General features: G+C 35.6%; 1 protein-coding gene across 1 annotated transcript in view; it reads left to right on the top strand.

Moving 5' to 3' along the window:
• The window catches only part of CIP2A (cellular inhibitor of PP2A), a 39,684-nt gene that overhangs the window by 16,650 nt on the left and 6,723 nt on the right, over positions 1 to 16,311 (top strand). Inside the window, exons 10-20 of the mRNA XM_004436599.3 lie at positions 1,030 to 1,189; positions 2,708 to 2,849; positions 3,972 to 4,071; positions 5,865 to 5,983; positions 8,461 to 8,656; positions 9,157 to 9,231; positions 9,330 to 9,440; positions 12,091 to 12,287; positions 14,458 to 14,571; positions 14,818 to 14,900; positions 15,891 to 16,030. Coding sequence (XP_004436656.1) covers positions 1,030 to 1,189; positions 2,708 to 2,849; positions 3,972 to 4,071; positions 5,865 to 5,983; positions 8,461 to 8,656; positions 9,157 to 9,231; positions 9,330 to 9,440; positions 12,091 to 12,287; positions 14,458 to 14,571; positions 14,818 to 14,900; positions 15,891 to 16,030 — 1,437 coding nt within the window. The remainder of the gene's footprint in view (positions 1 to 1,029; positions 1,190 to 2,707; positions 2,850 to 3,971; positions 4,072 to 5,864; positions 5,984 to 8,460; positions 8,657 to 9,156; positions 9,232 to 9,329; positions 9,441 to 12,090; positions 12,288 to 14,457; positions 14,572 to 14,817; positions 14,901 to 15,890; positions 16,031 to 16,311) is intronic.

Below are 16,311 nucleotides of genomic sequence, written 5' to 3'. Positions count from 1 at the left end.
AGTGAACAGTTCTCAAAAATGTTTCTAATAAACTTCCAATTGTTCATAGACTTTAGGAAAACATCTCAATTACTAGACTCCCTACCATTCAGCTACTGAATTTTTTTTTTCTGGCAAAGTCACAAATATTAGTGTTTTCCCTTTTTTCACTGAATATCTTGTATATACATTCCTTTCAGTGTAGTAAGTATAAGTGTTAACTAAGATTTGTATGGTTTGTTGTATGACTGTACTTCTTACAGTAGTCACAGTCTGTCTCTCCATGTCAGTGGATACTGTCTACTGTCCTTATTAACGTGTTGAGTGGATTAATATAGGAACATTGGATTCAGTCAGTGAAATGGAGTGGAACATGCCAGACACTGCTAAGCACTTAGGATGCAGACAAAAATCCTTTCCATAGAGGCCATTACATTCTGGGAGATTCTACCATCTGCGTCATTTAGCATTCTCTACTATACTCCCTGTTTTTATACCCGTACTACCTACCCCAGTATCTTTCTAGAGTGTTTCCCCTCTTGTGACTGGATCCTGTGCACAAATAAAAATGTGTAGAGTAATTAAATGTATTTGTTAAGGATTATGCACAAATTATTCTTTCTGTTTTATGTTGGTCTTGACTGTTAACAATCAGTTTTAGCATTTAAAAATCCCTTTGAGATTCTTGATGGGAATTATTTGTGGTTGTAAAGTATTAAGACCAGTGTCTATTATTTAATTATTATAATTAAATTTAGCAAATTCAGGGTATTTGTTTTCAGTAATACTTTAAATTTAGAATAATGTTTAAATCACAGATACAGTCCATTTTAAAAAGTCTTATTTGCAGTTTCCTTTTGAGAAAAAAGTCATTATAGCCCTCACAACTGGATAAAAGGGTAGATTTAAATAGGAGACACAGGTCATAAAACTACTGAAGTAGTTATAAGAAATTTAAAGAGAGTGTTGCAGCTCAATGATGACTATTTTTGCATTCTGTATTCCATCTTTATTTGTATTTTTAATCATTGGTGGTGGTTATTTCTCCAGGATGTCGTAGATACTGCTAACTGTTCCTCAGCTGACCGTTTTGTGATCCTGCTGCTGCCTACAATCCTTGACCAGCTTCAGTTCACAGAACAAAATCTAGATGAGGCCTTAATTAGAAAAAAATGTGAAAGGATGGTCAAGGCTGTTCAAGTTTTGTTAAATATCCTTTACTGTTATAAACATGGAAACAAAATAACCACTCATTTTTTTTTCTAGCATTTATGGCATTTTTGTCTTCATTTGTAATTTTTTCACTTTTCATGCTTGTAGGTATTCAGAATTATTGAACTGAAGTTTAAACTATAGTTTAATTCTCAATGAACAGTCTAAAAAAGTTATACAGAATTTTTTTTCCTTGTTTTCTATGTAAAACTTTTAAGCTAAAGAACATTTTCAGAAATGCTTTTTAAACTTGATTTGGATCTTTTTATGACAGTTTGAGATGAGGAGATATATTGTAAAATAACTGCCCTGTTACTCTCTTCTGGTGCTAATTGCTGCCCCTGGATGATTTGTGGTACCATTCTTTGGTGGAGTGTATGAGACAATAAGGAAATATTAGTAGAGTTGTCATTATTTTAGCTTAGTTTTTTAGCTTGTGTTTTAAAAATTAAAACTTCCATAAATGTTTTAATGAAGATGACATCACACTTGGTCATAAAAACAATTATCAAGACAAATTAATTCATTTCAAAAAAAGAAGACCTTGAGTACAATGTGTCACTGCTTAACTTCTGTATACTGACTGTCTTAGGTCTTTCCTTGTGTTAGCTTTTTTTAGATAGCTGATTCTAAATTGCTAAAAAGTCCAAGTCTAATTTTTTAATATTTCAATAATGCTTTTTTTTATTATCAGCAAGGAGCCACTATATCTCAGCCAGATCTCTTACATTTACCTGGTCAAGTTTCCTTATATCTCAGAGCAACAAGAATTTGTTCAACTTTGTCCTGCCCTAGAGTAAACTCCACATGTGTTTAATCTCTTCTCTGAGCTGCTGCTGCTGCATAATTTTTCTCTACCTTTACAGCAGTGATTCTCAGCCCTGGCTATGTATTAGAATCACCTGGAGAACATTTACAATACTAACACCAGAACCTTACTTCCAGAGATTCTAACTTAAATGGAGTAATGTGAACCCCTAGGCAGTGCTTGTGATTGTTTAAACTACCCAGGTGCTTCTAACATGCAGCCAAAGTTGAAAACCATTGCCATAGAGACAAATGATTACTTTGCTTGAGATGTCTGTAATATATGCTTAGAGATATCTATAATATATTCAGGCCTTCCCTCGTTGAATGTACCTAACTTGACTCTTTTTTAATGATAGATATTCAAATTAACTTACAATATACAAAGTAGGAGAAAATAACTTACCTTGGTTCAATAAATATTTATGGAACCATTGTGATACTGCTAACAGAAAACTAACATCCAGTAGCGAAACAGATCCTTTTTCTGCTTTACCTTTGAGTCAGAAATTTTTGGTGTCAGTCTCATCTCTTACCATGTATTAGTCACTTAAATGCTCTGAGCTCTAATTTCCTAATATGTCACTGAGCTAAGGGAACAATAATTGGAGTGACGAGGTAATTTATATGAGATCATCCTAAATGCTGTAAAGTGCTATACAAATATATCTTTTGAGAATTTTTGTGTCTGTCCCTTAACAAAACTTACCTCTGTGTGGTGATGATACTCTAAGAATGCATGTTGCAAAAATTGTGACTACTATCAAATGTACCACTCTGATAGAACAACAGTTTACATATGGCAAGATTGATCTGGGGTTTGGAACAAAGGTAGCAGATTCTGAATTGTGGTGAGTATATGAAATACAAATGGCAAAATGATAAGGCCAAACTTCATAAAAATCAAAAGATGTAGTGATTCTCATCCCTTTAGGAGGATCATCCTTGGGTATGTTCTAGTAACTCAAGGTGTAGCAAAGAATTAAAAATATTTTCATAATGAATTTTTTAAAAAAACTCAGTCAATTCATAGATCACATGCTTTTGAAGAAACATATTAACATGTGATTTATTTTTCATTGTTTAGGTTTGTTTTGTCTTGTTTTAATTTGTTGTGATTATCTAAGGGTCTTTTATACTCCTAAACATATCTTTTCTGAGGATTCTTTTTGACATTGCCTCAGTAATTATTTTTATGTTTATTTAATTTTATATTTTTAAGCGAAAAAGCATGAAAAAACAGAAGGATAGTTTTTTTTACAAGGAAATCAGTCACTGCTGAAGGTTTACTAATAACAAAGACACCTCTTCTTCCTTAGCATGTCAAGACTTATGGTTAAAGGTGAATTTTCACTGAGAGTAATGAGATTATTTTATCCCCACCACATATGATTTAAGTCCATCTAACAAATCTTTATTGAAGACCTGCTAAATGCTAGACACTATGATTTGTTCCAATTTGCATAAGTGTTATGATTGTCAGTAATTGTCCTCCTCGAGAACAGGATTATCTCTTTTTACTTTTTTATATTCCCTTTCAGATACAAGGCTGAGAACACAGCTTAGTATAATTCATTCAGTAAATATTAGGTATTTTATGTTGCCTAAGATTGCCCTCCATTGTTGCTATTCCAGTGACGAAGCTAAAAATTAGATAGTTCTAAAAATTAGATAGTTCGTGTTGCCGATGCTGCTAGTAACTTGAAGCAGAGAATTGAAGCGTGTTGATATTTGAGAGTAGAAAAAGAAACACTGTCTAAACTTAGACTGGCAATGCCAGTGTGTTCTCTTTGGATGTTGGGTTATAAGGATGTTGGTCTCTGATATTTTTCCTTTTCAAAAGAAACAATACTTAAATCTTCTTGAGGTTAAAAACAAAGGTGTTAGTTTTTTATTTTCTTTAGAATAATGGTCAGAAGTAAGCTCTGAGCAATTTTTGAGTCATCTGATCTAAATATGACTTGTTTTTAAAGCAAACTTGCTGCTGATGTAATTTTGAAAACTCTTGATTTGATGAACAAACTTAAACAGCTGGTTCCTGGTATGGAAGTAAGTTTCTACAAAATCCTGCAGGTGAGTTTAAGCTCTTCAAATATTGAAGTTTATTTATATGTAAATGCTTCCTAATATATAAGTTTCTGTTTTAATATTCTTAATTTTTAGAAGATGTTTCTCTTAGAATTGGCCATGAGAATAAAGTTTGAAGTTCTTAATTAAGTAGCTGCAATATTCTCACTACGTGGTTGTTTTACATGGATTCATAGGAATTGAACTTAAGTGCTCCTGATTCTAATGTACAGGATGTTCATGATAGTGGGGCTTCCTCAGCGTTTTCCTTCTTGTGTCATACTTCAGGTTTCTTTATTTCTGTTGGCATTGCAGTGCCATGCATGGGGGAGTGGTGTTTGTTTTGGGGTTTTTCTTTTTGGTTGGGGTTGATGAGGTAGGGTATTAAGAGGATAGGGAGACATCTGGAAGAAAAGGACTTGATTGTGAGTGATAATAAGATGAGAGAGAGTGTGCAGAAAACAGCTAATTCACAAATTTTGATGATAGCAGTAGCTGAATAAGAGCTCTAGGTATTCATCTTGATAGCCACAAAACCTGGCTTATAATCAGTGTTTAACAAACGTGTGAATTAAGTTACTATAATGTAACAAGAATGGCTCTAGTGCCTGTGTAGACAGGATAGAAGCCCAAAGTGAAACCTTAGGCACGGGCTACTTGTATACTTTGAGAGCATAATGCTTAAGAAATGGGTTCAGATGTTGACTCCACTTACCAGTCAGTGCAGACTTGAGCAAGTTGTTTCACCTCTCTGAGCTCCACTTTCCTTGACTACAAAGTAGAAATAATCATCCCCCTCAATGGGAGGAGTTATGAGGGGTGACTATGGGGGTTATAGAAATAAAGGCCAGCTCTTATCATGGTTCTGTGGTATTAACTTATTCCTGAGTACCTACAAGACACTCAACATTGTAAAATGTTGACAATTATAAAAGATTTACATTTTAATATTTTTCTCTATTAACAACGTACTCAACTTAGAAATTGAGTCAAATGGATTTTATGTCAATTCTTAGGAGGTGTTTTTCAAAATAGATGATTTGGAGCTTACAGTGCTAATGTAAAATATACTGACATGAAAGACTTATAATTTAAATATAATTATTTTAGTTACTAAATTAATTTTTTGTGTGTGTGTGAAGAAGATTGGCCCTGAGCTAACATCCATGCCAATCCTCGTCTTTTTTGCTGAGGAAGACTGGCCCTGGCCTAAGATCCATGCCTATCTTCCTCTACTTTTATGTGGGACACTGCCACAGCATGGCCTGCTAAGCGGTGCATTGGTGCGCGCCCAGGATCCGAACCCGGGCCACCAGCAGCGGAGCACGTGCACTTGACCACTACGCCATGGGGCTAACCCCTAAATTAAAATTTTTTACTGAGTTAATTTGAATTTTACTTTTATTTTTGACTTTAATTTGGAAATGATTAACCATTTTTTCTTTTAGCTAGTTTTTCTTTTATAGTAGCTAGAAAAATAAAACAACAATTCAAAACATCAGTCAGTTGTGTATAAGACATATTTTAAATTCATCAAAATACTTAAGACATGATTTTCATAGGCACAACCAAAAGCATTCAAAAGCTTTGCCAGATTTTTTAAGCTAGGGTTCATATTGATTGAGTAGACAGTTATAACAAGGTAAAGACTAATAAATACATTCAAACATCAGGTAGAAACACTTAAGAATTTGCCTAGAATTATTTTATGATTTAGCTCTGTTTACTCACCTTACTCTAAAAGACCTGACATTATTTATTCTTTCTGCCTCTTATTTTCTGGCTTCTGATTTGCTTAGGATCCACGCCTGATTACTCCCTTGGCGTTTGCTTTAACGTCAGATAACAGAGAGCAAGTACAGTCTGGACTGGGAATATTATTGGAAGCTGCTCCACTGCCAGATTTTCCTGCTTTGGTGTGAGTCGTAATCACTTGGAATGTAGCTCTTGTGGTGCCCGAATATCCTGCTGTGTTTCTTTAGTAGTCCTCAATATAGATAGATTAGAAAATTAGTGAATTGAAGACTTCATTGTAATAGATAGTAAGTTTTCAAGTGATTAAAAAAAACTTGATTTCAATACCTGAAAAGGCCAGGTATATACTCACTCAGGGAAAAGCTAGATCCATGTTGTTGAATATGTTATCCAGGTTCTATGCCTCTCTGTCTCTCGCCATCTCGTTTTAACATAGTAGCTTCTGGACTAAACTTACATCCTACCAGTTTAGTTCCTCCATGGAAAGAGCTTTTCCCTCCCAGTTGTTTGTGATAAGTCTAAGCATCGCTCTCACGGACCAGATCTGTGTCATTTGCCAAGTAGGGGACCTTGGCAAATGCCAAGGGTTCAGAACTACATGGACTCAAAGTTGGGATGGGGTGGGTGGGAGAGTTCCTAAAGGAAAATTCTCTGTTTTTGTCGGAAAGTGTTATAATGGCCAGGCAAAATTATCTGCTATGCTCGTTAATTTCAAAAGTTAAAAGAGTATTTGCTGTTATGTTTGAAAAAAATTCAGATTTGGGGGCTCTCTGTAAACTATATGATTGACAAAATGTCTAGTATAGGTCTACTTTAATTTTAAAAAGTTTAAGTGGTTTATATAAATGAATTTGCGAAAGTGGTTTGAATAAACTGAAGCAGTTGGTAAATAGGTAAGACATTCTTATATGCCAGGGTCAGCAAACTATAGCCAGCAGAAAAGAGCCAGTTTTTGTAAAGACAATTTTATTGGAACAAGGCCACACCCGTTCATTTTCATATTGTCTGTATTGTCTATGTCTGCATTCATGCTATGACATCAGGGTTGTAGTTGTAACTGAGACTATATGGACCCTCGGGGCTAAAATACTTACTGCCTTGTTCTTTAAGAAAAAGTTTGCTAACTTCTGCTATTTCTATTAACTGACTTAGCAAACTCATTATCTTCAGAATTAATAGTTTAGGTAGTCATAAATTAAGAGATGAAGAACTATAGAAAAGAAGACCTAGAGACCACATAATCAAAATTCCCTTCATTTTATAATATTTTTTAACAAATAAATGGACAAGTAGGGAGCTTCTCAATTTATAAGATAGAAGTGACCTGTGAAGCTGCTTCATTTTGTGGTGGCTTGCTTGCTTTATATGTGGTAATCTCACATGAAGCCAAACCCCCATGCTTCAGAGGGGAACGCTTCACCTTCACTGAAAGTGAGAGTCAGCCTCTTGTCTGTGTGTGAGCCCTTCTTACCATTTCACTGTGTCTTGGCCATCTTTTCTTACTTGTGTGGTATAATTTTCTCTTTGGACATTATCTCAGGTGTCCGTTTATGTCCATTTATTTTATCTATGTCCTTTTATGCCTTTGTTTACACTATGTTAAACAGTTTAATAAGATGAATTTATATGCCGGGTGGGTGGGTGGGTATGTAGGTAGGTTTTTTTGTGTGTGTTTGTTTTATTTAAACGTTTAACAAACATCTGGCAAGGGCCAGCTATGTGTCAGGCCCTCTTGTAGGCATTTTGGATACTGTAGTAAATTAGACAGGGGGCCTTCTGTCATAAGATTTGCATTCTAGATGGGAGATCAAGTAAAAAAAATGTTTCATAATGTGCACGTCATTATGGGTGGAGAAGCCTCTCTGAGGAAGTGAATTTTAACTGAGACCTAATGATAAGAAGGAGCCAACACTGTACAGATCTGGTGGGAAGAGTGTTCTAAGTAAAGGAACAGCTCATACAAAAGGCTTGAGGCAGGAACAAGATGGGATGGATGGAAGGGGCAGAGGGGAAGTCAGGTTGGTGAGAACATTCTGAGTGAAAATGGGAAGGGTGAAGACATAGGTAAGGCCAGGTGATGTGGCCCGGGGTGAGAAGGATGTTCTTGCCAATACCAATAACGCTGCACTTAATTTTTACAAATAGTCCATGCTTGGGCCGGCCCTGTGGCTTGGTGGTTAAGTGCGCGCGCTGCAATGCTGGCGGCCCGGGTTCGGATCCCGGGTGCGCATCGAGACACCACTTCTCCGTCCATCCTGAGGCCGAGTCCCACATACAGCAACTAGAAGGATGTGCAGCTATGACATGCAACTATCTGCTGGGGCTTTGGGGGGAAAAAATAAAATAAAAAAAATAATAAAATAAACAAATAGTCCATGCTTCACAAACTAGTTTTAGTGCCTCCAAACCAGAGGTGGAGTTGTCATTATCGAAGGTTGTAAGTAGAAGAGTTTCCTCTGGCAAATTTAGGATATTTCCCAAGATCCCACTGCATCATAGACTCCAAGGTTATTTCAAAAATATTAGAAGACTTATATTCCCAAAAAGACCCATTCTAAAAGATTTCCTAATTCTGTACTAACTTTGCCTTTTGCTCTATTTTTATGTAATTATTTCTTTTTCTTTTTGATGCCCGTTCAGTCTTGGAGAAAGTATAGCAGCAAACAATTCCTATAGACAACAGGAAACAGAACATATGCCCAGAAGAATACCTCTGCAATCATTAAATCACAGTTTTCCAACATCAGTAAAATGTTTAACTCCTCCACTTTTGAAAGATAGAGTTCCTGGATTGAACATTGAGGAATTAATAGAGAAACTTCAGTCTGGAGTGGTGGTAAGTGGTAAATAGCCTTTACAAATGGAATTCTGCCCAGTACATATCAACTAAATATCAGCCTTGATTATAACATTTATTTAAACAAGTTTAGATGCATATCTGATCATTAAAAACCTTATCTTTTAGTATAAAAAGTAACAGTATTCTGGAAAGTTTGGAATCTAAGAAAAAGCCAACCATAAAATTCCAATATTTTAACACAGCTATCATTCTTTCCCTAGCCTGCCCCAGCTAGCCCACACACCACCCCCCGCCGCAACCACCACCAGCTTAAAAAATATATTTTAAATTCTTCCAAGCATACCAAATCTTACTCAGATATTCCTCTGCAATAGCCAGGTTGGTGAAATGTTTGTGACCCACCTGGTGTGACATTCTTTTTTTTACTTTGTTACTCATTAGGTTTTAATGATTTAGTTTCACAGTAGGCATTTATTTTTTTATTTTGTTGAGTGTTAAAATTTTCTGATTTTTGACACTATTGTATTAAAATCTAGGTAAAGGATCAGATTAATGATGTGAGAATATCTGACATAATGGATGTATATGAGATGAAACTCTCCACATTAGCCGTGAGTACAAGCTTATTTTAATTTAATATGTGTAACAGTTAAGCTTCAATAGATGTTTTCTGGTAAATGATGGAGATTAATGGTATGTTTTCTTCTAGTCCAAAGAAAGCAGGCTACAAGATCTCTTGGAAGCAAAAGCTCTAGCCCTTGCACAGGCGGATAGACTGATTGCTCAGTATCGCTGTCAGAGAACTCAAGCTGAGACAGAGGTGTGTACAATATAAAGATACGTCCTATTAGAAAAATAAATGAAGTAAAACATGTACAAAATAGTTGTTATATCTCTGTTACTCTGATCGAAGTACGTTGTCCTCAGCATTTGACATGACTACTCCCTCCTTGTCCCATTGTCCCCATGTCCCATGTCCCCATTGAAACCTTGTCCCCTTTAATTTTGGTTACACCATTATCTTCTGATTTTATTTCTACCCAAATGGATCTTCTTTTCCTATATCCTTTATGGGCTTCTTTTTTCTCCACTCAGTGTTTAAATGTTGGGTTTTCCCAGGATTATGTTCTAAGCCCTTTTCGCTTATTTAAGTGGCCCGTGGTTTCAATCATTACCAGAATGTTAATGCCCCCACTTTTATATGCTGAGCCCAGGTCTTTTTTCTTCAGCACTGAATGCCTCTTGTCAATGCCTCCATTTAAATACACAGCACATACTTCAAACTCAGCATAACCAATACTGAACTCATCACCCTTCCTTTTTTAAAGTGTATTTTTATTTGTATATTCCCTCTACTGTTCTTAGAGTTTTCCAAACAAGAAACCTGGAAATCACACAGTTTACCTTCTACAGTTAGTCATTCACCAAGTCCAGTTGATTCTACCTTCTGAATATTACCGTTTTCACCTCGTCTCAGTTCTTGCCACTATTTGCTGCAGGTCAGGTTCTTGTCACTTTTCATATGAATCACAGCAGAGCTCCTGCCTTCAGTCTAGTGCCCTCTTCTCTGCTACCCTCTCCATACAGCCAAAGTTGGCCTTCTTTATAGTTGCTTCTACCCTCCCTTCTTCCCCCACAGTGATCCCTGAGGCATGATCTGATCCTATCACTCTTGTGCTGAACATCCTTCGGTGGCTCACTGTTTAGCTCAGAAGATAATTTAAATTCCTTAGTTAGGCACACAAGCATTCTAACTACTTCTCATTCTGCACCTCCTTCCCTTTCTGCTGTTCTCTGCAGTCAGCCTCATTAGATTACTTTGTAGTTTCTGAAATCTGACATACTTTTGTGTTTCCCTGTCCTCGCACTTGCTCCTCCAGGTCTGGAACACCTTTTCCTCTCTTTCTCTGCCTAACCTCTAATAATCCTTCAGATTTTAGTTTCAATATATCCATTTCCCAGGAAGCTTGCTCTGTGGTCTTCTTCCCACATGTTTTTGGTGATCCTTCTTCTGTGTATTTACCCTGTACTTCCCTCTTTGTAACACTTCTCATACCATGTGAAAATTGTATGACCCCACCCCATGCTTGATGTCAGATACTGTTTCTATATCTCCAGTCCCCAGCAGAATACTTGGCACATAAGTGCTCTGAAAGTTCGGCATTGTGCTGTGTGAGTATATGTACATTATGTGTGAGAACTTACTGCAGTAATATGGAATTCCCAGCAGATACAGATGGAATCTAGACAACTTGATGTCATTTGTAATGAATTATAATAAAGTTGTTTCACTTTTGAAAGAGACATTAAAATCGGCAACAAGTAAAATACTTTTTTTTTTTTTTTTTTTTTTTGCTGAGGAAGATTCGCCCTGAACTAACATCTGTGCCAGTCCTCCTCTATTTTTTTGTATATGGGTCACCACCACAGCATGGCTGACAAGTGGCGTAGGTCTGTGCCTGGGCTCCAAACCCACAAACCTGGGCCACTGAGGGAGAGTGCACCAAACTTAACCAGTAGGCCACATGGCTGGCCCCATAAAATACCTTTTAAATCTTTTCAGAGTAAAAGTGTTCCAAAAAATATAAATAAGTATAACCATATTTTTCCTTTTTTTCTTATTTTGACATGGATTCATTTGTCTTGACTGGGGGTATGTTGAATTTATCATAAATTTCCAATAAAAAATTAGTGATAATTATTAAAATCATTTGTTCCTCTCCCTTCTAGCACATTCTTATATTCTTTGTCTGTTGGACATGTCTTGCATTTTATTGGAGAATCTAATGTTTTATCCATTTTACTGGAAAGGATTCTTATAAAAATAACACTAAATAATTGGGTATTACTGCTTTATAGACTGTCGTAAAAACAGAGAAGGACGTAGGTTTTCTGGTATTTCAAAGTATATAATATTTCTCGGGCTAAAAAGGAGGGGAACATCCACTTCTCCTTCTAGTTATCTTTCTGCCTCTTTAATGTTTCATGTCGCAAATACTTTTGTATTAAATCTGGGTTGTGTTCCCTGATTGTGCTAGCTTAATTTTAAGTGTTTACTTAAGCATCTGTGATCTCGTTAAGGCCTTATTCTTAATTCTTACCTGAAATGGGAGAACTGATGCGTGCAAGCTTTGTGGTTTAGTGTTGATGGCTAGCCCCAAGGACCATACCCTTTTCATTGAGTACTGCATGTAGCCCTACCTCCATGTCATTATAATTGTGTTCATTTCCATGAATCTGGTCATAACAAGATTGTTTTTGTCAGAACAATCTATTAAATAAAAAACTATAACAGTGTCACATTTGTTAGAAGTAGTTAAGTAATAAGCATATATGGCTAATAAAACTGTATGTAACCCAACAGATGGAAGCATGTTAGATATTTGGTAAATCTTAGTAATTGGTAAATTGTAGAAACTGAGCCTATTATATAAATGGTAGTGGAAAATCTCTACTCTGTTTTCTCTTAGGCACGGACACTTGCTGGTATGTTGAGAGAAGTTGAGAGAAAAAATGAAGAGCTTGGTGTGTTGCTGAAGTCACAGCAGATTGAATCAGAAAGAGCCCAGAGTGATATTGAGCATCTCTTTCAACATAATAGGAAGTTAGAGTCTGTGGCTGAAGAACATGAAATACTGACAAAATCCTACATGGAACTTCTTCAGAGGTAAATTAATAAAGGTTTTCTGTATAAGATTAGAATCTAGAATGAACAACATTTCTTTTCTGTGGCCCTAAAATCCTTTTGTAAGCATTCATATATTCTCATAATACCGTAAGGTAAGTAGTTAGCAAGAAACTTACATCACAGTGAAATGAAGTATTCCTTACTCAAACTCAGTATCAAAGTTGGAAACAGAATACACTTCTCTTTTTTTCTTTCCAGTTGACTCTTTCATTTATTCATATACTCATCAGTCACCTGGGATGTTAGCACCACAAGGACAAGTTTTGTCTGTTTTGTTCACTGACAAATCCCCAGGGCCTAGTACAGTGCTTGTTACAGTTAGGCACTGCTACAATAATTGCTGAATGACCTTAGTTGTCACAATTCTTACTAGGTTGCACCATATGAATTGGCCATTTCTGTAGATCAAAAGTGGTTGAATATTAACAATTTCATATTATTCAGCCTAATAGCATGGAAATTTGATGTTAGTGTTGAACTCATCTCTTAATTTGTAGTATTTTTCCTTAATGTCATTGAATATAGTTTACTTATATGTGTGACTGTATCTGTAGAATAAATTCTTTTTTTGTTTTGCAGGGAAAGATTTGCCCTGAGCTAACATCTGTTGCCAATCTTCCTCTTTTTTTTTTTTCCCCTCCCCAAAGGGAGTTGTATATCTTAGTTGTAAGTTGTTTAGAATAAATTCTTATAGATGGGTTGCTGGGTTAAAGGGTATGTGCTTTTAAATTTTTGTTAGGTCACCAAGTTTCCCTCCAAAAAGGCTATACCAATTTATATGCCCACTAACAGAGTATGAGATTGATTGTTTTTCCCTCCCTTGTCAAACTTTTTTATCTTTTAGGTCAGTTTTAAAACTTCTGAATTATAAGGAAGACCAGGAACAATTATGTATTTTCTACCAAACAATAAAAACAAAAACACACTGGTTAGCTTTTTCCGTGTTTTAATTTATATTTTAAGATTAGGTTAAGATTTGAAAAAATGTTCTACTGTCTGTGCGATTAATATGGAGATGTAGAAAATTTTAACTTTGCAAGGTCCATGTGCCTATGTGCCCATCAATAAAAATGAAGGGTAGAAAATGTGTAGCATCTAGAAATTTGTGATGACAGGTGATTTCTAAATAGCATATTTTCGCCCAAAAACTTTTTCCAAAGTCTGATTTTTTGAGGCAGCCTTGATAAAGTGGACAATTAGTGTTAAGTCAGGGTGTAAGAGAAAATAGGCAGTGGCCCAAGACAAATACGTGGTTTCTAGGACCTGCTTATGTTCCAGACAGTAATTGAGGGCCCAAGAAGTAAAACTCCCACCTTGAGGGGCCAGATGGGTAACAAACACAGGAAGCTGGCTGGGGAGACTCAGTCATTTGCGATGGTAAGGACTATCTAAAGGCATTCAAATTCAGAATTTTAAAAACTCTGCATGGGACAGATAAAAACACGTCAGCTGGCCACATTTGGCCAGTGCTATCAGTTTGTTTATCTTTGCACTTAGTGAAGTGAAAAGGACATTTTATGCTTAAGAGAGTTGGGTGTCAATGTGTCACCTTAGAAAGGATTCTTTCTGTGTTTACCTTGCAGGTAAAATAAGCAGGACTATTAGCTGTAGAGCTTTCAAGAGGCAAGAGAAATTTAGAATCCTCAACTACTTTGTTCATTTATCTGGCATTTTTAGTTAAACATATATTATGCCCAAGTGGCTAATAATGATAGACTTAAGTTTCATTTTTTTAAAGTCCCCATCCTGTTACAGAAGTTGTTTCAGTTTCTGGACTTAGCTATAAAGAGAGATGTATGTATTTTATAGCAAATTAAATAATACCATGTTATCTGTAAAATAAAGTTCTGTATTCATAAATATGAGGTTAATGCCCCACACATTTCCATTTCATAGTAATTTTTACCTATGTAAATTACCATAGTAATTTTTACCGTAGTATTTTGGCTCAGTCAGCCCAAACATATCTTTACTATCCTTTAGAGTTAATCTGACACTATTTATGTCCTGCTTGTTCATTTCATAACATTCTTCTTCTTACCTGCAGTGTATGCAATTTGGTTAAAAGATATAGAAACACTGTAAGTTTCTTTTCTCCAGCATATGTTTTCCTCCATAAAAATATCAACTCATCTTCTTGTCTTTTCAGGAATGAAACTACTGAAAGGAAACATAAAGATTTACAGATCACATGTGATTCTCTGAATAAACAAATTGAGACAGTGAAAAAGTTGAATGAGTCACTCAAGCAGCAAAATGAAAAGTAAAATCTCTAGTTCTTTATTCTAATTATTTTGGATTTTTTAAAAATAAAATGATTTCCTTTATACAGAACATTGTTTTTTACAGTTAAAATTAAGAGTTATCACTTATCTCAAGTATAAAATGCATATTTGGCAGAATTTAAGGGTAACTGTTCTTATGAATTTTCTCTTAAAATACTTGTTGGGGAGAAAAAGAAATGATAGGGTTCATTGATGTTTTCTTCTATATTTTTTTATAACTTCAGAACAATTGCACAGCTAATAGAGAAAGAAGAGCAGAGAAAAGAAGTGCAGGACCAACTGTTAGACAGAGAATGTAAGCTAGCAAGTAAGTAGCCTCTTATTTAATAAGTTGTGTGTGTTTTAACATGTCTTTTGTTGGAAGAAAATCAAAGCATGAGTGGTTTTTGTTTTGCTTTTTCATTATTTTCTACTTCTCTCATTTTTTTAAACCTGAAATCACATCGTAAACAGCTTTCCTTTTCTTGCCATAACATTTTGCAAAGCAGTTTAGTTAGATTGATCAAATTGAAAAAGCAATACATTTTTTTGAAGTCTGGGAGTCATAGGAAATGATTGCCCTTTTTACAATAAAAAATTTTAGAGGAGGGGCCGGCCCAGTGGCGTAGTGGTTAAGTTCATGTGCTCCACTTTGGCAGCCTGGGGTTTGCAGGTCGGACCCCGGGCGCGAACCATCGCACCGCTTATCAAGCCATGCTGTGGCGGTGTCACATATAAAGTAGAGGAAGATGGGCACAGATGTTAGCCCAGGGCCAATCTTCCTCAGCAAAAAGAGGAGGATTGGCAACAGATGTTAGCTCAGGGCTGATCTTCCTCACAATAAATAAATAAATAAGTAAATAAAAAATTTTTAGAGGAACAGAACAGCAGGTGGCAGTGCTAGGTAATTTTTAGTGACTAGCTTTTTAATGGTGGTAGCTCTGAAATGATCCACAAAAACATTTTTGTTCTAATTCACTTGCCTTAGAACACAGACATCTACCTCTATAATTTTTCTTAATTTTCTCTCCCTTTCTTTTCTAACCCTTAAGCTCTGAGGATTGTCCTTCCCCTCATAACAGAGGAAGAGGGAAGGTCATGGAAATTTGGCATTTTCTTTAGAATACTGGCAGGGGAAGAGTTTCATGGTGTTTTTTAATTCATTAGATACTGTAAAACTTTTATTTCCAGCAAGATACTTCTTCATCTTCCAAGTTGTCTTTCTTTTTCTCTTATAACATAATAGCTTCTAAACCTCTTTAGGGTAATGTTAATATGGAACCTCTGAGCATATAGCTGACTGTTTGTTTGTTTTAAGACTTGCAACAAAGAACTAAAGTACAAGAAGAAAAGATTAAAGTCTTACAAAAAGAAAGGGAAGATAAGGAAGAAACCATTGACCTTCTTAGAAAAGAGTTAAACAGAACGGAACAGATAAGAAAAGAATTGAGCATTAAGGTAAGAATCTGTTGAGTTTTCATTTACAGTAAAATGAGAAAGTCTTATTTTATGAAAAAGGTGAATTTGGATAAATTAGTGTTCTATTTCTTTAGTAATTTTATTTAAAAGATATTAGGATCTCAAAATGGTTTGACAGTTGTTATGAGAGCTCTCTCACAATGTGAAAACATGTGTTTCCTAAAATCATCAAACATTGAATATATACTGTGTGCCAGCATTTATTGCTTCCAATTGGGCAAAGAATACAGAAAAGGGGTCCCCAGTTCTTGATGTCACCT

The sequence above is a fragment of the Ceratotherium simum genome, chromosome 15, assembly GCF_057802395.1.
Source record: "Ceratotherium simum simum isolate JZ-2026a chromosome 15, ASM5780239v1, whole genome shotgun sequence".
NCBI classification, from domain to species: domain Eukaryota; kingdom Metazoa; phylum Chordata; class Mammalia; order Perissodactyla; family Rhinocerotidae; genus Ceratotherium; species Ceratotherium simum.
Note: the sequence above shows the minus strand (reverse complement) of the source record. Positions and strands in the feature narration are given on the sequence as shown.